At 38.4% G+C, this 22,847-nt stretch overlaps 3 protein-coding genes across 4 annotated transcripts; 1 reads left to right on the top strand and 2 right to left on the bottom strand.

The window, feature by feature from the left end:
* Positions 1 to 6,761: 6,761 nt before the first annotated feature.
* On the top strand, positions 6,762 to 11,492 carry odf3l2a (outer dense fiber of sperm tails 3-like 2a). 2 transcript variants are annotated; one of them, XM_087780136.1, is made up of 5 exons: positions 6,762 to 6,810; positions 7,117 to 7,227; positions 9,101 to 9,223; positions 9,295 to 9,430; positions 11,147 to 11,492. In XM_087780136.1, exons 1-5 carry the CDS (start codon positions 6,762 to 6,764, stop codon positions 11,490 to 11,492), a joined length of 765 nt encoding a protein of 254 aa, XP_087636262.1. The 2 variants fall into 2 exon arrangements, with proteins under 2 accessions (XP_087636262.1, XP_087636261.1); XM_087780135.1 differs by having other exon boundaries at positions 9,289 to 9,430.
* A 112-nt stretch (positions 11,493 to 11,604) lies between these two features.
* On the bottom strand, positions 11,605 to 15,520 carry ebi3 (Epstein-Barr virus induced 3). Its single transcript, XM_087779988.1, has 6 exons — positions 15,310 to 15,520; positions 14,810 to 14,924; positions 14,408 to 14,474; positions 13,467 to 13,584; positions 13,157 to 13,320; positions 11,605 to 11,784 (listed from the first exon to the last, which is right to left on the bottom strand). Exons 1-6 carry the CDS (start codon positions 15,389 to 15,391, stop codon positions 11,629 to 11,631), a joined length of 702 nt encoding a protein of 233 aa, XP_087636114.1. The 5' UTR covers positions 15,392 to 15,520; the 3' UTR covers positions 11,605 to 11,628.
* Positions 15,521 to 17,794: 2,274 nt separating this feature from the next.
* LOC148060912 (rab GTPase-activating protein 1-like) lies at positions 17,795 to 22,102 on the bottom strand. The gene is made up of 8 exons (XM_087779657.1): positions 21,772 to 22,102; positions 20,898 to 20,975; positions 20,684 to 20,794; positions 19,598 to 19,702; positions 19,446 to 19,529; positions 19,306 to 19,377; positions 18,214 to 18,453; positions 17,795 to 18,129 (listed from the first exon to the last, which is right to left on the bottom strand). Exons 1-8 carry the CDS (start codon positions 21,880 to 21,882, stop codon positions 17,929 to 17,931), a joined length of 1,002 nt encoding a protein of 333 aa, XP_087635783.1. The 5' UTR covers positions 21,883 to 22,102; the 3' UTR covers positions 17,795 to 17,928.
* Positions 22,103 to 22,847: the final 745 nt, after the last annotated feature.

Below are 22,847 nucleotides of genomic sequence, written 5' to 3'. Positions count from 1 at the left end.
CAACAGATTTAATCAGTGTTGACACAAAGTACTGAAAACTAAATACTCTTCAAATTTATACCCACGAGCCATGAATGTGTTTTTATCCCCAGGCGTTGTATCTCTACCCTTAAGCTACATATACTTTACCTCTCTGTAAAAGTTTTTAATAGTTGATATCTAAAATTTCTAGTTTTTTCAATTTTAATAAAATCGAACTTTGGAAATTCTGTTTTTCTCAAAAGAAAAATAACACTTTTACTCATTAAAATCCATACACATGGGAGCTATACCAATTAAATGTAACAAAGCTAAACAAAGATTTATTCACAAAACACAAACCCACTCACACAATGACAACTGTTTCTTGTTAGCTGAAAAAGTATGAGTCTACACATTTTTATTTGATGTATTATTTCATGGTTTTGATTTTTATATGAACCTGCATCAAATTAAAAGCTGTGCAGGTGTAAGTAGTGATGGTCTGATGAAGCTTCATGAAGCAGTGTCATGTTGTTTAGAGGTCAGTAGGTGGCGCCATCAGTTTAAAAAGGATGTGATGTTTCATTAGAACAGTTGTTCAAAGCAAAGAAAAATAGTGCAGAGACCGCCATCTAGTGGACTCTGAAAATCATGACACTGCTTCATGAAGCTTCATCAGACACTTGCTGTAAGACAATGGAAACACAAAACATGATACTATATAGAATACTTGAATCATCACTTGAATAAAAACACTTCAATCAAAAGCTCCCAGCTGTATGTTTTAACAGATTGATTGACAAAGTGAAAGAAATACTACACAAACCCACCTCTGATCAAGAGGCTGGCTACTGAACTGCTACTGTACCTTCGTGCTCAAGACATGAACCCACACAGATCACTTTTTATTAAAGAAAACACAACACGGATCAAACTGTGAACACAGAGTAATTCGATTTTCCTACATGAACTGAAATAACAGGAAGCATGTAAAGCTCTGCTCACGTACATCTCTGACCAACGACCCCCTTCATCACACAAGGAATTAGGGGAGCTGCAGAACAGTTTTTGTGTGGTTGTGTAACACCTTGAATTGAGTCTGCTGGCTCAGCCGAGTCCAGTTACTGGTTCTGGGTGTGTTTTGAGTCACTGTTGGTTAATATTTAACCAGAGTTGTTTGTTTGTTTTTTTCTTGGTCACAGCTCTGCTCTGGAGTTTTTAGTTACCCATTGGATAGAAGGTGTGAAACTGAAGAGGACTAGTACGTTCGTAGGTCGTTGCGAACACACCGTAATGTCTTTGGTCCAGGGTTTTCCCATATCACAATCCCTACAGTAAAGAAAACACTGGGAGCCATACAAGCCTTTTGACTTTTAAGGGGAAATATCATTCCATATAATGTTATTTTGTTGTTTACCTTTATTCTATATATGTATATTTAAGCATTCCATTGTGGAGCCTTTACTCAACTAACTAACTAACTGACTAACCTCAGTAATTTCAGGTCTATTTCTAAGCTCCCTTTCTTGTCCAAGATCTTAGAGAAGGTTGTGTCTGAGCAGCTATTGTTGTTCCTGGATCAGAGCGACATCCATGAGAAGTTTCAGTCTGGCTTCCGCAAACATCACTCTACGTAGAAGGCCTTAATGAAAGTGTCCAGTGACACCATGATGTCGGCTGATTCTGGTAAATACACTGTTCACGGTTCTTTTGGATCTGTCCTCAGCCTTTGACACAGTTGATCACCAGATCCTGCTGAGAAGACTGAGGGATGAAGTGGGACTGTCTGGGTCTGTGTTAGAATGGTTCTCATCTTACCTTTCTGGGCGCAGTTTTAGTGTATCTGCCAATCAAATGAGGTCTGAATCAGTGAATCTGTTGTGTGGAGTCCCTCAAGGTTCTGTTTTGGGTCCTTTATTATTTTTGCTGAACTTGGTACCCCTCGGTAAAATCATATAGAGATTTCCTGATGTTTCTTATCACATTTCTGCTGATGACATCCAGCTCTACTGCTCTTTTGAACTGAGCCCCAGAGGCTGAACAGCTTAGTCAATTGTTTGCTAGAAATGAAACAATGGCTGAGTGAAAACACTTTGCAGCTAAATGTGGAGATCTGAAAAGACAACTAGGAGTCCAGCAAAAATCAAGATGGCATAGTGATTTTTTACTACTGGTTATATTGAAAAAACAACATTAAACAAATTGTCTTTGGCAAAGGTTTGGCTTGTAAACTAATGTTTTGACCAAGACCCTATTTTTGGATTTTACCCAATTCATGTTTGAACTTCTTGGAAAACCAGTTTGTCCTGCCCTAAACCCGAGACCAAATTTTGTCAAGTAAAATGGTAAAGTTTTTTTTTAATTCATGCGCACTTTATAACACACTGATGGGAGGATGCCACACTACGAGTAACCATCAGGAGTGGTCAACGTCAAATGCCCTCGTTTTTTTGTATGTCATCAAATATGGCCATCTTCTGAAAAGGTTTGGACCTCTGATCTAAGCCAATAACTTTTTTCAGCCTTTCACCTTTATTTTGAGCTTCAAACAATTTGTTCAAAAAGGACAAATGAAAGGAGGAAAACAAATTCCTGGAACTAAAAAAACTTAATTCAAACCTCAAAATCAAGTTTCTGCAAAGTTAGTTTTCTGTGTTTTTCTGAGTGCATGAGAGCTGCATAAATACTATTAAGGGAACACATGTAGCCTCTGGGCTGCTTTATTTCCAGGACTGTCACAACATTCACACGAAGCCAGCATTTTCAAGTAGCTTCCAAAACTGTTTGCCGTGTTTTGAAGCTTTTCTATAGGACTCACAAAAAGAAAATCTGTTAATTAAAAAGGGTGCTGAGATAACAATGTTCTCCTATGTACATATTATCATGATGCAAGTATTCATGAAACAACAGGAAATGATGAGTTTAAAAGCTTCAATGCCACAGTGAGGAACTGTTGACGATGCTCTGATTCTGAGAACTGAACACTTGCTGTCTCTGGTTCATGATAATAATAACACTGCTTCACGAAGCTTCATCAGACCATCACTACACATATCTGAGTGTAATACTGCCAGCACACTAGTATTAACAAAAGGATAGCATGATGCTAACGCAAGTTTACTTTGTAAAAGTTATATTCTTGTACTGTCAACCCACATCCACTGCTAAATTATGTGATATTCTGCCTTTATATTTGTGTTTAAAATACTGCCAAAAAAACCCAACAACAACCAAAAAAGAAGACAACGTGATTGTTTTGACTTTGTTTGTTGTGCAGGTGAGTTACTGATATACAGCCACATGCTGTCCCATTGGGCTCATTGTTATCGATGATATTTATTTTTTCTTGAACATGTTTCAAATTATACGTAAGAAATGTCAATACATGTGTAAATGAGCTGCTTGGCAGATGTCTGCACTATCAAAAAAGCGCATCTTTAGTTTTCACTGCAATCATCTTTTTAATATATATAAAAATATAATATTAACACAAATTCTTGTTGACTGTAGTCTTACATATAAAGTCATGTTCTGACCAATAACAGGTCAGTTCAGTTCACCAGTAACGTCGTGACGACGAGATGTTCCGCAAACAAGTTCAAGAGGGAAAGTACGTACGTGTTCTTGCTTCCATGTGTGCGAGTGTGTATGTTTTGGAGCAGATCAGAGTCTTGATCAAAGCCATTAATTAACCCTCATTTTATTCAATTAATATTGTTTATTTTTACACATTCACAAGAGAGTGGCTTGATCACATGCTTGAATCATCAGACCACAGGATCAGAATCGAGAGCATTTATCACTTTATTTTCAAAGGTTTGGAAATCCACTCGGACACTGATAGTCATGATAGTCGCGTTGCATCGTAGAAACGTTTCGTAGGAACGCACAACAAACTGTGCATGAACTGCAATCAGTAATTCAACTTTTCTCATGGTTTTGACTTTGACCACTGAGGCATCTGGGAGTCTCTTTGTGGTAGAGAAAGAGCAGAGAAACTGCCTTACATGATGTGTGTTCTTGTGTTTTTTAGTACAAGTTTTTCATTTAAAGTCGCACCACATTTTACCAATTATATTGATATAGGAAATATGAGTGCTATCGCTTTTCAAGTTAACAATAACATTTGTGAAAATGTTCTGAACACGAAATACATTTATGAATAGGAATAACTACAGGAATACCACCACTGTGCGGGTCATCTCAGGAGTCTTCTGGTCTCTTGGGTTGGGTCTTCAGGTCACATGGTAAATAAATGAATCATATATAAACATAATGAATTTGATTATGAATCTTACTTTAAGCTCATGAACTTCATTATCAATTATCGTAAGCTTAAATGATGACATCGGGAGCCTCAGGAATTTCCTTTAAAAAGCTACAAAACTAAGATGGAAATAGAAAACAAGACAATGATGTTGAGCTTATGAGTATGAACAAATGCGTCCACTGTAGTTCTTCCTGTATGCACAAAGAATGTTTTTGTCCAAAAGATACATTTTTAAAAGGATTAAAACAGCAACTTTCTGCAACATATGTTCATCAACATCTTGTGACGGTGATAAAGGTGTGGAGCGAGTCCTTTCTTCTAACATATTGGTCTTCACAACTTCTACAACGACTTTCAAGATCCAACTACAGATGGATTGTGCAGAAGATGTTTTTTAAAAAGTAACAAGAGCTCTTAATTTGCCAATTGTTATAAAATAGTTACACAAAGTAACGCCAGTGACCTTTTCCTGTTACTTATATTAGTACTTTCAGTAGATTGATTTCAATAAAGTTAAAAAGAAAATAAAAGGTTAGATTTTGTTTACCAGAAAAGTTCATTTTATTATTTTGAATTTTGAAAAGGTACATTTTATTCACTTTTATGTATATTTTTTTAATTTAAGATCAAAACCAAATAGAAGCAATTAAAGTTATCCTCCACGTATCGTTGTGAAGAGTTATGTGCTTCATCTGGTGTCTAGAAAGCTAACACTTAATAATTTTAATTTAATTTAATTTAATTTGAGTTTATTTATTTAAAACAGGGATAAAACCTATTAATGGACATAAACATGTAAAAATGCAAGACTATAGCCAACCAACCATCTTTAGTTCCTTTGGCAGGTTGATGGTAACATGGGGATAGTAAGAAAGAACATTGACAAGTTTGACAATTAGTTAAAAGAGAAAAATAGTCAGGTGTACCAACAGCTTCACAGGTTTAGTCAGTGTTGTTCTTCCAATAGCCAAGCTTTGAGATGTTTGTTGAAAGAAGTCAGGGTCGGAAGTTCAGGTACTGAGTTTGGTATTGAATTCCAGGTGTGAGATGCACGGACAGTGGGAGCGTTTTGACAAAAGGTACTCTTTCGAAAAGGAACTACACAGTCACCTTTAGTATGATCTCTTGTCGATCTGTTGGCTGTTTTTTCACAATTTTTTGCATCAAGTGTTTGACAGCGTTGTCCAAGTTTAGGAAATCTATGTTTTATATGTGACGATGATGATACGTTATGAGTATTTTTTGTCAAATACTTTCAGGGCTTATTTGTGAACTATTTCAAGTGGCTTTAGTGTTGTCTTACAGGTTGATGTTGAACGTGTTATACAGTAGGACACGGGTGACATCACCATGGCGTACAGTATATTTTGCCCAGTTAAATTGTTTCCAATAATTCTAAAATTAGACAAATTAAACGTAATTCTGTTTATTTGTCGTTTAAAAAGAACGTATTAGTAAAAAGTATTTTAACTCTTCAACCATTATTTCACCTCTTATAGCAACAGGGGTCCACTGTCAGTCTTTTTGAGAAGCGCATACACAGAGATGTTCAAGTATAGTTGGGGTTTCTCGAGCCAGTTAAACACATTTGTCATCGCATCGGACATTTCTGGTGCAGCGACATTTTTATCTTTTGCCTAGACACAAAGAGCATCATCTGCATATATTTGGCAGCTGACAGTCAAAGGACAATGGAATGATGTACCAACCCCTATTACCTAAATGGAAAATGTTTTATGCCGTGTTATTGAGTTGCATATTTCATAAGTTTATAATGGAGGTCAAATGAAAAATCCTCCCCTTATGTCGCTTTATGAGCTCGAATTGTAAGACATCAAACCTGAGAGCGCCTCCCTCGTGCACACAGCAAACATGTTTCTTCAATCATTTCAAATTCGACTAAGACTAATGTTCGAGCAAGACTCCCTCAGTGAGCACCGACATGTCTTTTTTATTACCACTAACTCTGAATAACAACTCAGATAAAACATTTCCAAATCAATGTGAGTTTTCACTGCCAGCCAGTTCACTGCCACTGGCAACAGAAGAGGTCCTTTCATTTTTAATCACTGATGCTTTTAGTGACAACATCCTCGGAGTATAAATGCTTCACCTGCATTCAGCCGCTCGGTAACCCAATGCCTGGGTTAGGATGACAAACTAGTTTGCATGTTACTGATATGATTTATGTTGCGCCACAGTTTCAATCCCACAGCGGGTTTTTTTTTTGAGTCTCCTTTGCTGCACCAGATAATTTTGTTCCTCATTATACTTTAAAGCACATGTTAGCCTCGATCACGGGCACTTGATGTTTTTTAACCCACTAAAGAGGCGAGATAATATGAAAGCTTTCCCCCCGTAGGACCTTCCCTGACAGAGGAGAGATGTACCCGGGCCTCGGTTGAGATTGGGTTTCCCCCCCGCCCCCCGGAGGTCATGTATAATTCAGACTTGGAGGCCATGGATCACCTGGAGAGAGAAGAGGATGTGTTTAGACCTGGAGAGGAAACCAAGGAGCGAGGACAGAAGTATGGAGGAGGCGGTGAAGAAACGGCCAATAATCTCGGCGAGGGAACGAGGTTAGTGAGCGTTCTTTGTGTGTTTGTGTCCACATGGAGCGTATTACGGCTGAAGAGGATCTGCTCTGACGTTTCTCTCGGAGTTAAGCAGCCACCGCTTCACTTTGTTTAGAATTTATTCCCAAACATGCAGAGGAAGAATGTTAAAAAGCATAACCATAGAAAATAAGTCAGAGCGCTACATGTGGAAATCATCACGGACAACGCGGCCACAGACTGGAGTAGTGGGGGAGCTGTGCTGCTGCTGCTTGGATCTGAATATGTTGCATAATTTCCATCTTTATTTTCTGCTTCTCTCATTGTCAGGCCCGGGCCCCGGACGCTACGCTCTCCCCCCCACAGTGGGCTACATGAACCATGACTTCACCAAGCCAAGCAGCCCGGCCTACACCTTCCACAGCCGCTTGAGCAGTGCCAGTAGGTGTCTCTGACTGTCCATGTTCTACCAAATCTGACTTTTTTATTGATGTCTTCCTGAAAACATTTGGTTTTTCTGGAGATACAATCTTGTAACCAGGCCCACTCTGCTGTGATTGGTCAAGCATTAATGTTTGTCACTGTGCGTCATCAATCGTAACCCAAGTCTCCACCTCCAAGTGACTCGTTGTATAAACAAAGCTGGGGCGTAATTACAGCTGCCTGGAGGAGGAGTGAAAACCATTAGTATTATAACGGACTCCGCTCTCGTAACCTCTCGTTCGCTGAGATTTCAGTAGGTAGAGAACTTTTAAAGTAATAACTTCTAAACATCATCATGATGTACTACAGCTTTATCTCTTAGCCTACCCCAGTATCATAGGGCAAGAGGCAGGGGACACCCTGGACAGGATGCCAGTCTGTCGCAGGGCACACAAAAAAAAGGCAATCGTTAACACATACAAACTCTCATACCTATGGACAATTTCCCAAAGTTCTCAATGAACCTCTGTATTGTACAAATTTGACTAATTTATACTTTGACTTTTTGCTAAATTCAAATTTTTGCAAGAGGGAGGGGACACAGAGACAATCAAATACTGTATGTTTGGGACAGTGTGAGGAAACCTTCAGTGTCCAAAGTAGACCCAAACTTAATGCACATATATACAAACTCTTGGAAGTGTTTCAGCAACCTAGTTCATTTTAATTTGTTGGAAGAAGCACTTTCAAAAGGTCTTGCATTACGCTTCTTTGTTAGCTTTCTCTACTTGAGAGGGTTTCACATGTGTTGTCATTTTTAATGACATTTACTAGAACATTCTATTGAACATGATAAGTTTCTGATACGATACCTATACACAAGAGTTATTACTACATTTGGCAGAAACCTGTGTATCCTTGGGTTGGATATGAAGCACTAAAGCCGTGTTGAAAGCTTGTTTTTATACATTAAACTATCATAAATACATATATAGAAGCAGAAACAACCTTAGGCTTACTACGGGTAGAATCATGAATGATGTTTCAAGGACTGGACCTCTGAACGAAATGGCAATGGTTATAATAAGACATGAAAAAAATGTAGTGTCAATGAAGTGTCAAAGCCTGGAACATAGTCATGAACTGAAGACAATTGTTGAACATATATCAATAGATTTAGCTTGAAAACATAAATCTTTTAAGCAAAGGAAAGATTTGTTCAAATCTATATGATCTAATGAATCTGCTTCACTGCCTAAAACACATATGTAGATCCACTTAATCATATTTACCTTCCACTTAAATGATCACTCTCAGTTTTTGGAAGATTTTATTAATTAAAATAAAGTGATAATATAAGCATAGTCAGTGATATCAATATCTATTTTTTACGTCTAAGATTTTTGGGAATGCGGGGCACATAGTTGAGTTGGTGGGCTGGATTTGTCCCTCAAGCTTTGAGTTTGACCTGTGATTTAAAGTATCTAACAGAAAATATCAGTGAAATAACCTGTCTATTAGTTAATGTCATTTAAATCAACAATTACTGCTAATAAAGTCTAGAAACTAGGAATTCAAGACAATTGCTGCTATTCAAATATGAATACGATTCTTGTTTCTAGAACACCTGAATAGAAAAAGTAAATTGAGATCACTGTATAAGGGATTACGATCAGAAGATGGTGGTGCAGGAGAGAAGGTTCTAGAACCTGAAGAATGTGGCTGGCTTAGTTAGCAAAACAGCTCATCATGAAGAGATTTTCTACGTCGTTCTAATTCTGGAAACTGTTTAGGAAAGAAAAAGTAACAACTAAACAAATGTGTCTGATGACCTGACCTCTCAAAATGTTACGTATTGCTGGTTAAACTGGTTCTTGGGAACTTTCCGTAGTGGTCTCTGTTGACTCCAGTCCAGGACCCAGATACCATGTAGATGCCAAAGTCACCAGGTTCGGCAGGATGGACAGCCCGGCCTACTCCATCTTGGGCAGGACTCGCCCCTCGGCTGGCAAAGGTGAGTATTACCCACACAAAAACGAAGGTTACAGATGAGACCCGACATGTTTTCTGTTCCTGTAGGTGAAGTATTCCAGACTCCAGGTCCAGGAGCCTACAGCCCAGAAAGAGCGCCCCCTCTGAACTCACAACGGAGACCACCATCCTACACAATGGGGTCCCGCACTAGATATTGCACAGAGGACGCTGTACCAGCACCGAACAGGTAGATCTTTGATAGAAGTTTAAGATGAAAAAATGTGGAATTATGTTGGATTCTTAAAGGACCTGGACTTCGTCAGTTTACTAAAAGACAATGATGACCAACTTCAGTTTAAAATGAGAAGTGGAGCCAGCACCAGGACAGTGTTAATGAGAGACATCTTCTCTCAATATCACACAAACTTGTGTCACCCGTGATGACTCTCATATGAAGCTAAAATTGGAAACGCTGCGCTTTCACCCGACAGCTGAAGATAATTCGCGGGAAGAAAGGGAATTGTTTGTTTACACATCTGTTTACAGATGACAGTAATTCCATTGATCTTTTATCATTCAGAGCCAAACCTTTAATGATGTACAAGGCAGGAAAATGTCATCAGTGGATTCAACCGCTTTAAGCTATGATCAGCAGGAGGCGCGACTGATAAACAAGCTTTTAACAAGATATTTATTATGTGTTTATCCTGCCTGTTTCACGGACATATGACGTGAATTTGAAACTGAATTTAATAATTATTGACTCACAAAACATAAAGGATGATGAAATTATATTCAATCTTAATCCCTGAATGCTCTGGGAAAATGTAGTTCTTTTTTTAGGTTCAATCTTTTTTTTTTTTTTTACAACAAACACATGTGGTCAAGAAATCATGTTTGAATGAAAAAAGAACAAAAAAACAAAAAAACGTAAATAAGTTCTGTGCTTGAAATGTTCTGAATCTATTTAGTTTTTGTTTAACATCTGGATCTCAGAAGGATAAAAAGTAATCAGAAAAATTTGTATCAAAATTAAAAACTCAAGGCTCTGTTGCATCTGTCCTGTTATTGCAAGATGACTAGAATTTCACTTTTTCTACATCTAGCAGTGAGGACAACATGGACCTAAACAATATAGGTTAAACTCCTGTTGTGGGTGCTTCTGAATTTATAGCAATGGGCTGATGAAGCTTCATGAAGCAGTGTCATGTTGTTTAAAGGTCAGTAGGTGGCGCCATCAGTTTTAAAATGATGTGATGTTTCATTAGAACAGTTGTTCAAAACGAAGGAAAATAGTGCTGAGACCGCCATCTAGTGGCCTCTGAAAATAATGACACTGCTTCATGAAGCATCATCAAAACATTACTAATAGTTCAATTGCTTTTTTCATGAAAAATGATCTTCTTATCATAGCTTTGTGCTCTTATAGTATGATGAAAATAAATCTGTAGAGCATTGGTTCCCAACCACTGGCTCATTGCCTATTACTGGGCGATGGGGCAATTGTTTCCAGGACACACAGGAAGAACAAATACTTTGATTCATTTCTGTTTAATTTATTATTAGAGTCTACCATAAAAAACGATTTAATTTCTGACATAGCAATCTTCTGTGCTTCTTAATGGTCAAGATACTTATTTTGGTCACGTTACATTTACATATGAGCTTTCAAACTAGTAAGAATTAGCACAAAAAAAGGGCCAGAAGATGAGCCTAAATATCTGCAGTTCCATGAAACGAATTTCTACCTTTAACCTTATTTAGAGGAAGATAAGCCATGAGGTGTAAACCTCAGTTTGACTTTTAATAAGGATGAAAGGACTGGAGTTTTTGGCGAAAAAAGGAAATATCTTTCGAAGAGACTCTGTTCACTAGAAAGTATCATCCTGTAATCCTGGAGAATGTGGAACAGATGTTATAAATGTAAGAAGGCCGGCTTCTGAGCCCGAATGTTTTCATTCAGGTACACGCTACCGAGCCTGCTGGGGCCTCAGGTTCCCACCAAGCAGTCCAGCGTCAGCTTCAGTATGTCCAGCAGGAGAAACGCTGGCGCTCCCTCCGAGGACTTGGCCAAGAGTCCAGGACCAGGGAAGTACAACAGCACCAACCCAGACGTTTACCGCCAGCGCCAGCCGTCCTTCTCCATGCAGGGCAGGACTAAAAGACCCAGTTACTCCTCGGCGGTCCCGGGTCCCGGAGCCTACAGCCCGGAAAAGTTTCACCTCCACCTTCAGAGAGGACCGTCGTTTACCCTTGGGGTCAGACATTCAGAGTTCATCACCCCTCTGGTGCTGCGGGTCACGGACTGAACAAAAGGAACCTCAAGAAATTCTCAGTGTTTCCACATTGTTTTATTTCTGATGCAACACAACAAATGAATGACAGTATTAAAATAAATTAACAGGAGATTTACAAATACGATCTGAGTGACGGGAAGATGAAGTCTCAGAGTGTTACTCTGGGGATGGTGACTTCGACTGGAGAGCTCCAGGTGCTGCACTGGCCCAGATCCAGCAGCTCTTTAGCACAGACCTGGAACTTGTAGGTTCTTCCTGGACAAAGACTCTTCAGCTCAGCCTTGGTGCACTCAAATGGACCCGTCTGAAAACAAAGCAGACAGAAATATTTGACCTGAGAATGATCTTGAAACCTAACCTGATAGTGAAATGTTTAAAAGGCATCACCACATTGACCAATGTGAGGAATATCTATTAAAGATGTTTTTGTATTTGATTAGAAAGACAGATGTTCATTTGCGAAAAGCTTCCATATTCCTTGCAACATTCTGATCCTTTTTGATATGACTGGAGAGAAGAGGAATGAAAGAGTGAAGAAGAAAAAGAGAACACTTGAATGAAAGAGAGATAAAATGACCAGTAAAGATGATTATCATTAGGGATCATTCAACAGAGATTCAGAAGGACGGAGAGGAGAGTGAAGCTGTGATGGAACCCAGTGCTCATCTGTGACAGAGGAGTAAAGGAAAGAAAATAGAAGCAAAGGATGAGCTTCATGGATGTGATAAATGTGGAGAAGGTTGTCTTTTTTTCGAGGGAATTTCCAAAAAAAAGATTTTACACAGCCGACCAAACTAGAATTTTATTTTGAAAAAACAGATTAAAATCTGTGCGTAAAAATAAAAAAGGAAACAAAAGTAATTCTACTGATAACAGTATACAGTTGACAAATGACCACATGAATTACTCTAGCTTTCATGAGAATAAGTTGGGAACTGGACGAGCCAGTCAAGAAGGCAGTATTATTTCAGTGTTGCTTTTTAAAATAGAAATTTAATAAAATTTCCCCTTTCCTACGATTGACAGAAACATTTTCTTTTGTATTATGATTTTGTTTTGTTCATATCTCGTCTTAAACTTCAATGTAAAACTGTTTATCTCATTCTCTCTCGTAATAAACCTTCTGAAGGTTCTCACATATTTACTCTCATATTTGACTAATTTTTTGTTTAATAATCCAAGGACATCATTTAGCCATGAAATGAGGACATCACATAATTTTGACAATTCATTCGGGTCATTTCTGTCAAGAAAGATTCAGTTTAAAGGAGCAAATATTTGGGTTTTAACCCTTGACTTTTACTGCCGCCACTATAATTTTTTTGGTTTTGAACCATTACACATTGTTTTGTCCTCAAAAATGGACATTCCTCTACACAATAAACTTGGTGTCTTACACTTTTATCCCAAACACTTCTTTATTCACTCGAATTCTTTGAGGGTTTATACAAACTCACAAAAATAACAAAAGTCCTAAAACAAAAAAAATTATAGTCATATTTAGAGACTAGTAATGAATAATACAAATAAATAGTTTTCCAATGATCTTTGAACTCATGTGGGCAACATAAATACATTTAAATGGCTTCATTTTGTCCCCGGGGCCGTACTTTTTCCAGGTCTATTCTGTCACAAACTAAGGTGTGCGACATGTCACAGTCATATTTAACACTCACAGTCTTGGTCCTGGTCCTGCCCCGGTGGTCCCAGTGGTACAGTATATCGTACTTCAGTGGGAAGATCTCCAGGTTGGCCCAGGTCTGCGGCGGGGACCACTCCACCACCACGTCTGTGAGGTTTCTGTAAGAGACCTGGATGTTGGTCGGAGGATCTGGTTTCACTGCACGGTGAGAAATGACATGAAAATGGTCAGGATCATGAGACAGTGGCAACAATAAGATCCACACCATCGTGCTTAGTCGTATTCACTTTCGCTCTCTATTTGAGATAACTGATCTTATCTATGCAAGTTTAGATTCTTCTCACCGATGTCCTCCAGCATGAAGCTGCTCAGATGGGAGCTGCTGTCGTGAGGGTAGACCGCGGTGATGTTGACGATGTAGTCGGTGAGGAGCTTCAGGTCGGGCAGGTGGCAGTGCCAGAGCTGAAACCAGAACTTTCTCATAACTCAAATGAACCACTGGTGCCGCGTCAGCAGAATCGATCAGGTTTTACACGATTGAATAGTTTTATCTAAGTCACCAATTCCGACTTAAAAAAGGAAGAAGGAAGGAGACAGAGGGCGGCTACAAAAATGCATTGAAGATTTTTTTTTTTTTTCCAATATCAGGGATGTATCTTTGTAACTAAACATGTGGAAAGAGCATGTGACACCTGTGTGTATGGTCAAGAACGACAACATTATCTACAAACTTCTCCAATAAATTGCCGTTTAAAGCAGCAATACATAAGATTCAAACATGATGGAAATAAATGCAAACACCGTCTCAGATTCACTACTATGAAGCAGTATGGTGACGACGTAACAGCTAAAGAGTTCTAAGGAAAATATAACGATGAAAATAGTTATGAAGTGTCTTTTAAATTTTGAATTTAATGATGATAATATGCATTTATTCTCAACTAAATGTGAATTAGTAATACATGTTAAAAGTAACTGTTTAAAGAATAATAAAACGACTCTTTGATAACTAATTAAAATCTGCGCACTGACTAGGGAATGTCTCATGTCTAATGTCAGAGAAATATGTCAGCCAAATAAAAAATGATTCACACACATTAGAGTTTGTTCCATAATGACAACATGATAATTACATAGTGGAGTAACAACACAATTACATTACACAACATGCTGTTATGATGTCATCAAGAGGAAGCGACAACTATCAATAAAGTTGTATTCAATGTTGCAAATTATTAATTTAAAAGCAGATGAAAAAAGAGGGTGAAATGCAACATAGTCTTACCGATGGGGACGAGGAGTCGGGAGGGATCAGCTGACAGGGCTTCGTCACTGAGGGTCTGCGCCTCTCACTGAGAGGAAAACACAATGTAATAACATCGTTATACATTGTCATAGTGAGTAAATTAATAGTTGAGTCATTTTCATTTAATGCAGTCGGACAATTCGTATATTTATATCTATCTATATCTATATCTATCTCGCTCTCTCTCTATATATATATACAGTATATATATATATATATATATATATATATACTATAACTATAATATATATAACTTATTATATACATCCATACATGGCTTCTTGAATTATTTTTCTTTAATTGTATAATATTTCGTTTTTTTTCCCCTTTATCCCCAGTTACAGTAACACTATGGTACATCGCTGAGATGACGTAGTTCACCTGTAGGTGGCGGTGTAGTGTGTCGGCGGTGAGTTGGAGGGTTCATGCCAGGAGCAGAACGTCTTGTTGGGGTAACCGGCGCACCAGCAGCTCACTCTGGGAGCAGGTTTGTCGTCTAGGTGAAGTAAAGAGTGACCGTTGGAGCCTGGTGTACGTTTATTTATCAACGAATAAATGCATTTAAAAAATTGAGAATGAACCCTGGTCTAGAAAGGCGCTATATAAATAGACATTATTATTATTATTTGTATTATTATATATTAAAAAAAACAAACATCATAAAGTTAAGTAAAGCTAGTCAAAATATAATCAATTTATTTGCAAAGTAAAGACATTGGAATCAGAAAACACAACAATAGTTTGTTGTGGCACTAAAGTCTAAGGGATGAAAAAAGATAACACACAAAAGAATCATTTCTGAATCATGTTATCTAATAATAAAAATGATTTGTCAAAGAATTATGCTTTTTAAAAATGTGACACATAAAGCAGGAACTCACCTGAAGTTGTTGTGGTCCACACGTCCAGAGCTCCAACAACACACACCACAAGGGTCAGCGTGACCCACACACCTGCAGCCATCACAACTCAACACTTTTTTTTTAAGTTATCTGCCTCGACTCTTTTGTTAAACTGGAGGATAGAAGTCCTGTGATAGAAGTGTGCAGAGTTCTTCTTCTTCTTCTTCTTCTTCTTCTTCTTCTCTCATTTTGGTTCCTGCAGCGAGGGTCTTTTAATGCAGCTGAAAAAAGGGGAAGAGTCACAGGAAACAGAGTTTTGTGACATCACAGTTTCGTTTTGGTCTCACTCGTCGTGAATGTTGAAAAAGAGAGAGAAAAAAACAAGCCACAACACAACTTGCATATTGAAAAGAATTCCCCAAAATAATCACACGTCACTATTGATCTTTCAACGGTTTGGTCTTTTTCCAGGTTTTCACTTTTGGTTAATAAAACTCGTCTAAAACCATCATCTAGGACGAGTAATTAAAAAAAGAAGAAGAAATAATTACTATTATCTCTTAATGTGAGTTTTGTGATGTCGTAAATTCAACTTTAACCTAGGACAGTGAAAACCTTTATGTCTCCAACAGAAACAGAGAAAGTGGTTATTTATTATTTTACTGTGTAACATGTAGATATGAACGTTGGACAATAATTTAAACAGACTTCATGATATTATGTAAGTTTAACTGTATCATTTGTGTCATCAGCTCTTTCATATCGTTGTCTGTGTGACGGGTCTGTTACTTCCGCTATCATCTCCTCTTTATATAAAGTCTCTTTATACATATCAAGACATGTTTTTTGTCATTTTTTCAGGGCTGGAGCAGATAAAAACATTGTAAGACAGTTTAAAACAAAACTGAAACTTATTGTATGAAAACAGATCTCAATGTGTCGTCACCGTCTGAGTGTGTAAAATATTCCAGGGCTATCATTTATGGCAATTACAAAACCAGTTTTTGAAGGTGTTGTCATACATTTCCGCTTCAGAGTCTGTCAGATTGTCATCAAGATCTCATCTATGGAGGGTTAATAACAGTTCCGCTGCACATCTCTCTGATCATTATCACTGTTCCTTTTATCTTTCTTAACTCATACTCAGTGAAAAATATCATAGATTCTCAAAAATGTCTGTATTTCCCTTATTTAAAATAATATGCATAACTATGACTTTTTTTCTGGCTGAAAAAACAAACATTTTACAATTACTTAAAATGTAATTATAACATATATACTTCCATTCAAAAAACACCCCAAACTATATTAAATATTAGTTTGAATAAATATTTCAAAGAGTAGAAAAAAAAAATACTTATCTTATCTAACGACCAAAAAAACGCAAATAAATCAAGTTAAATTAATTGGTTAATTTAATTTATTTTCCTGCTTCAGACATTGGCTGCAGTAAGTTTTGAATAATGTCATCAGCTTTATAAAATAAATATTTAAAAATATATATACAAAATGTTGATACATGATAAATCCCCCTTTCCATTCTATAATCGTTTATTAGGTAAAAGTTTGTCTTGTTTTCATTGTTTGTAAGTTTGATTTCTGACTGATGGATAAAAGCTCATCTTTAAACATGACTAAAGTCACTTCCAGCAAATGATTTGCAATCCCTATTAAAAAAAGTTTCAGTTTCTATTCTCAGTATTATCACATTAGTCAGAAGAAGGAAGGAGTGAATTCTCAAGCTTGACAACTTCCTCTTAGTGAAGATATGCATCTTGTTTGTTTTTTTTAGGGTGGCTGTGAAAACCTCCCCCCCAAACATGCAAAAGGTTAACCAAGTGAAGAAATGTGGATCAAGAAATTCTCGTTTCCCAGTGAGTTCGTTCTTCAGTTAATTAGTTAAATCTTTCACCACAGAACGTTCCTTTGTTGTGTTTACAAGACCGGCAATACAAGTTTCTGATTGTGTTTCTGAAAAGTTGAAAGGATTTTTTTTCCCTTTAAAAAAATGAAAAAGAAATCACAACAACAAAAAATTTATCAAGAAAAGCAATTTGACAGTTGGGGAAATAGAAAGTTAAATATATATAATATAATATTTAAAAAAGGAACATTTGGTTAAAGGCTATTCTCCCTCTTAAAAACTCTAATTGGCGTTTTATGTTTTTAAGGTAAGGTAAGGTAAGGTATGGTAAGACTTAACTGTTTTTTTTCCAATAGCCAAAACATACAGCAACATTTTTTATAAAATATAAAAAATGTTTGTTGTTGTTCCACCTAAAATGCCAATCAATAGGATGTTGATTAAAATCCATAAAAATAAAATTTAAAACATATTTTGTTACAGTTTATATAGTAAAAATGTTGCCTTTTTCTTTCCTGTAATTTCAACTCGAGCAGAAGCAAGATTCAGGTTGAATAATTTTTTTCTATAGAGGAACATGGAACAAATAGTAATAACAATAAACTATTATAAATTGATCAGGAGTTTCTGTGGATTAAAATAGTTTGATTCAACATCATGTATATTAAAACACATCATTTATTTTAAAAAAAAGGCAGAGAAATGCGTCACAGTTCCAACACAAGGACACGATAAATAATACTTAATAAATATGTGGTGCAGCTGAAGGTGATCCAGCTCTGATGCTGCAGCAGTCAGATATGTTCCGGGTGGTCTCTGTGTAGCCACGACAGCTTGAGTGTGCCGCGTCCAGACGCCGGGCTGCCATGTTTGCCGGAGTGGTCGTGGTGGTGTCCGGCGCTCGAGGTCCGCAGGGAGGTGAAGGCCTTGCTGATCCAACTGTTCTTGGCCTCCTGAAGGTCGTTGGCCAGGATCCCCTGCTGGTGCTCCAGCTCCTGTGTCAGGTTGATAAAGCCACATGAGAGGAACGCCGGGGTCATCCCCGGACAAAAACACCCCGACGGATTTCAAGCACTTACCTGGATCCTGCATTTGGCTTCCACCATCTGAAGCTTGGTGGAGGCCAACTCCTGCTCCAGGTCCCTGATCTGGGCCTTCAGCTTCACCTTATCCCGGTCCTCACCTTCCCGTGAAGCTTCCTCAGCGACCTCCGACTCTGTCGTCCGTCTGGTTTCTGTGTGGTCCACTCTCGAGTTCTGATCCGGGTCATGGTGAAGACTGGATTGGACAACGTGTCCACAATGAGAACAGAGTGCACTCTGGGAAGAAGAAACATCATTTAAAAAAAAAAAGGATGTTGTTGTGGTTCAAAGAGCCAGTTTAATGAAGCTTTAACATAATTTCTTTGATATGTATCTAGAAAATATGATATATAAATACACTTCATACAGGACTAGTTCCATGTGCCTCAAAAATCACAATAATATGTGATGGACACACAAGCAGAAGCCTTTACAGAACCAGACTTATGGAGAAGATAGCAGTATAGATGATGGAAAAGTGAGATATATATAAAGAATTAAGTCAGACTAACAGAAAAAATGTGAGTAAAATGAACTTTGATTTCAAATTATTGTGTAATCTTATTAAAAGTGTACTTTAAAGTAATATATCTATAATTATGTCAACTGTCATTGATCCTGGCAGATACTTCTGATCAGATGACAATCAATATTTTAACCTGAATCGTCTCTATCGAGAACTGGTGAGGACTTCATGAATCTCTAAAAAGCCAAAGCTATGCATTTTGGTTTGAAGAGTGAGGGGCAAATTGAAGAACCTGAACCCCCTGAAGTGTGACCAATGTCATCTCAGCTGAGTGGTTAGAGGGGGAGATTTAAATGGCAGCTAACAATCGTGATTTTGGGGCTTACTCTGTGGCACCAGCAACTTTTTTGCTAAAAAAACAAATGAAATTTGCAAAATAAAGATAATTTAATAGTTTAAATGAAAGAACATGATTTGTATGAGAGCAGAGAAGGAAGTAAGAATTATTTATTTTCTCAATTATAACTTCCTTGTTGCTGCTCAGAAGCATTTTACTGATCCAGCAGTCGTTGGTTCATTTCATTTTAAAGAAACCGCTGATGTGGCGACATCAAGTGACTCACCTTGAGTGACTCGAGCTCCCGCTGGTGAGAGACCTGCTGCCACTCCAGACGGTGAGTCAACTGAGAGCAGATCTGAGCAGAACCAAGAGATTATTTCGATTCAAATCCACCCCGTTTTGTGCTTAATCCTGCGAGCGTACTTGTTTGTAGTCGGCGATGATGCCGGATGATCTTTTCACTTCCTGCTCTGCCTTCTCCAGCTCCCTCCGAAACACATCCTTCAACTGCAGATGAGCCGATATCATCTCACTTGACCTTTACGGAGCTTTTTAAATATGGAGTCGTCTCTCACCGTGGCAGCTTCCTCGTCCTTGTCTCTCTTCTCCTCCTCAGTGGCCTTCAGTCGATGTCTGATCAGCAGAAGGTCTTTGGTCAAGTGATCGACAGTGTCTTCCGTCTGTTTTCAAACAAATCATCACGATTCATCTCACATTTTGACTCTTTATTCTAGAGAAACAAATTGTCTGCTATGCTCAAAAAAATCTATTTTAGGTGATTAAACATTTTTCTTTTTCTCTATTCCGTACAAATATTAACCCTTGTGTTATCACAGGGTCAAGGTGACCCAGAGGCCCCAACACAAATGTGCATATGTATTTATGGAAGCCAGGTTCACCTTGACCCTGAGACAAAACAAGGGATACCACAAACACATTTGTTTTTGGGGCCACCGGGTCACCTTGACCCTGAGATAGCACGAGAAAGGTATTTGTCATTATATGCATAGGGGGGACCCAGTAGCACCTACTTTCATGTTAAGGTATCAGCAACACTTAGCTTCACTTTGTGGTCATTGTGACCCAGTGACCTGAAAGCAAATGTGTTCGTGGTATCCCTTGTGTTGTCTCTGGGTCAAGGTGAACGACCACCACCACTGGATTTGCATTTATGAAGCCAGGGAGGTTGTTCACCTTGACCCAGAGACAAAACAAGGGAGACCACAAACACATTTATTGTGGGGCCACCGGGTCACCTTGACCCTGAGATAGCACGATAAAAGTATTTGTCATTATATGCATAGGGGGGACCCAGTAGCATCTACTTTCATGTTAAAAGTATCAACAACACTTAGCTTCACTTTGTGGTCATTGTGACCCGATGACCTGAAAAAAAATGTGTTTGTGGTATCCCTCGTGTTGTCTCTGGGTCAAGGTGAACGACCACCACCACTGGATTTGTATTTATGAAACCAGGGAGGTCGTTCATCTTGAACTAGAGACAACTAGAGATTATAATAATATTCTAGATTATAACATGACAGATGTCTCAAATGGAGAATCACAAAACAACACACAGAAATACATTTTTGTCTTTTTGAAATATCATTTGAAATCTGAGTGGTCCTCATGTGAAGAGCAGCACGTTGGTTCCACTGCACCTTGTCCAGAGCCGTCCTCAGAGACACTTTGCTGCTGATGAGTTTGTGAGCGAGGCTGTCGTTCTCCTGCTCCAGACGCAGACTGGCCTGTTGCAGCCGCTCGTTCTCCTTCTGCACAAAAACACATCCGCCGGTGAGTTGCTGTTGTTGTTTTTAACTCGGAGCGAAGCATCGGAGTCACAGGAGGACAAGAAAACATCAGTTTTTTTCTTACCAGGTACTTCTCCAGGCAGTCCTCGTCGTCCATTATCTGGAGTCTGCTTTCTTTTAGCTTCGCTTTCTTCATGGGAACCTACGGAAGAATAAAACATATTTGCATTATTAACAATATAAAAAAAACTATTTAAATATAAAAAAAATTAAATATTGACCGTAGGCAACGCTTGATTATAGATTACCATTAAAAAAAACAATTGAATCTTTCAAAAAGGTTGGTTGTCATTCAGGTGAGACTTAGCCACATTAGCATTGTAGCATTCATTCAACGATCCACATGTGTTGACACTGAAGCGGCCTTTTGTCAGTCTTATAAGTAAATAATAGTCTTTATTGTGTCATCAGAGCCGACCGTAGGCCTTTGGACAGGCACGCAGAATAGAGATGATTTCCAAATAAAATACACACCCCCCCCGGTTGTTGCGCCACGAGTCTGATAAAGAAGATAACATCTGAATTATCCACAAGAGGAAGGAGAAAATGAAAAATACAATTGACTGAAGAGAATCTGTGACAAATGGAGATCAGGATAAGGAGCAGATAAGACCGAGCCTGGCACTGAGAGGACGATCCTCTGGGATGCATGGAGGGATTAGAACGCGACAGATGTCTCAAATGGAAAAATCACTTTGGTTCCTTTCACGTGTAGAAGTGAAGAAAAAAGTGAACTCCTTCAGAGCCGGTGGAGGAGTTTTATCACCTGAATACATGTGTGACCTATATCAGCGTTTCATGCAAAAGACTTTAATGAAAAAGTTGTAACCCAGAACCAGACTTAATGATGTGATCACGGTTCATCTGTTCATCTGAAAGCAAAGTAGGCTCTTACATTATTGAACGGATTCACTTAGAAAAAGAAAAAAGAGTTTCACCGTGAAATTGGGTCCCGTTTCTTCCACCAGGCAGGCGAGGATCTCCTCCTCGCTCATCTGCTGCACAAACTGGGCGTCATAAGCCATCATGACCGCCACTTCCTCCATCATCTTTGAACCCCCTTCTGATCCGGAGCCAGGTCTTTTTGAGGCCGATTTTTATTTCTGCTCGGTGTTGATTCAAGATAAAGCTGCAGCACACGACTGCATCTCCGGAGTGTGTTGATGCAGGAAGTTAAACCGGATCCTTCAGGTTAAAGTCCGACTTGCTTTACGGTCCAAAGGTGACTGAGAGTGATATTCCCACAACATAGACAGCAGCACACGGAGGTGTGTGTTGGTTAGTGGCCAGTAACAGGTCGAGCAGGGTTTATATGACACTTGGATGTAAGAACAAGAGGCTCGGCCACGCCCACTTCTTTACACCTCAACAGTCGGATTTGTTTGCTGATAAAGGAGTATCTTGAGCAGCACCACCACTCCTCTGACCTAAAAACACACTTTTCTACATCTGATAAACACCCTGGTGTGCTGAGCGATGATGACTTGGCATTTGTGATATTTCACCCTGAGCTGTTGTCATGACACTAACTCCATTACTGTTCCGGGGAAACTAGTTCAGCAGGTTGAGTGATGGAATACCACAGTGCTGTTGTACAGCTCCGCCCAATTACCCCACCACCCCCCCAACTCCTTCCTTCACAACAAATGACTTTGTACTTCTTAGAAAGTTTATTTGGCTCTACTGGCTGTGTTGTTGTTGAGAGAGGTGTGATACTAGGCCTGGTCAACGATGGCCTGGAGCTGCATCGGAATGAGAGTTTTTCAGTTTCACACAAGACGACTCGTCGGTTTCAGAGCTGACAGTGGTGTTTGTGTGTAGTTAATAGAAAGACAAACATTTGAAAAAATCGAATTAAGCTAATTTAATTTAATAGGTATATTTTGGTCAAATCATGTGAAAATAGTCATAATAAGTGCGTCATCATTTTAACTTTTTTATTATTATTATTAAATATTTGACTGCTTTACATAGACCAGGGTTTCTATTCCTAAAGATTATCAGAATGCTCTCA

The sequence above is a fragment of the Callionymus lyra genome, chromosome 18, assembly GCF_982586985.1.
Source record: "Callionymus lyra chromosome 18, fCalLyr1.hap1.1, whole genome shotgun sequence".
Classification (NCBI taxonomy): Eukaryota; Metazoa; Chordata; class Actinopteri; order Syngnathiformes; family Callionymidae; genus Callionymus; species Callionymus lyra.
The sequence above is the reverse complement of the archived record's forward strand: the minus strand, read 5'-3'. Positions and strand labels throughout refer to the sequence as shown.

Coding starts and splice junctions, on each gene's coding strand:
- odf3l2a (XM_087780135.1), top strand. CDS start 6,762: ATGGAGGAGGCGGTGAAGAAACGGCCAATAATCTCGGCGAGGGAACGA. Junction 6,811..7,116: donor AATCTCGGCGAGGGAACGAG/GTTAGTGAGCGT, acceptor TCTCATTGTCAG/GCCCGGGCCCCGGACGCTAC. Junction 9,224..9,288: donor TCGCCCCTCGGCTGGCAAAG/GTGAGTATTACC, acceptor CTGTTCCTGTAG/GTGAAGTATTCCAGACTCCA.
- ebi3 (XM_087779988.1), bottom strand. CDS start 15,391: ATGGCTGCAGGTGTGTGGGTCACGCTGACCCTTGTGGTGTGTGTTGTT. Junction 14,475..14,809: donor CACTACACCGCCACCTACAG/GTGAACTACGTC, acceptor TTTTCCTCTCAG/TGAGAGGCGCAGACCCTCAG. Junction 13,321..13,466: donor CTTCATGCTGGAGGACATCG/GTGAGAAGAATC, acceptor CTCACCGTGCAG/TGAAACCAGATCCTCCGACC.
- LOC148060912 (XM_087779657.1), bottom strand. CDS start 21,882: ATGATGGAGGAAGTGGCGGTCATGATGGCTTATGACGCCCAGTTTGTG. Junction 20,976..21,771: donor AAACGGGACCCAATTTCACG/GTGAAACTCTTT, acceptor ATTCTTCCGTAG/GTTCCCATGAAGAAAGCGAA. Junction 20,795..20,897: donor ACTGCCTGGAGAAGTACCTG/GTAAGAAAAAAA, acceptor GTTTTTGTGCAG/AAGGAGAACGAGCGGCTGCA.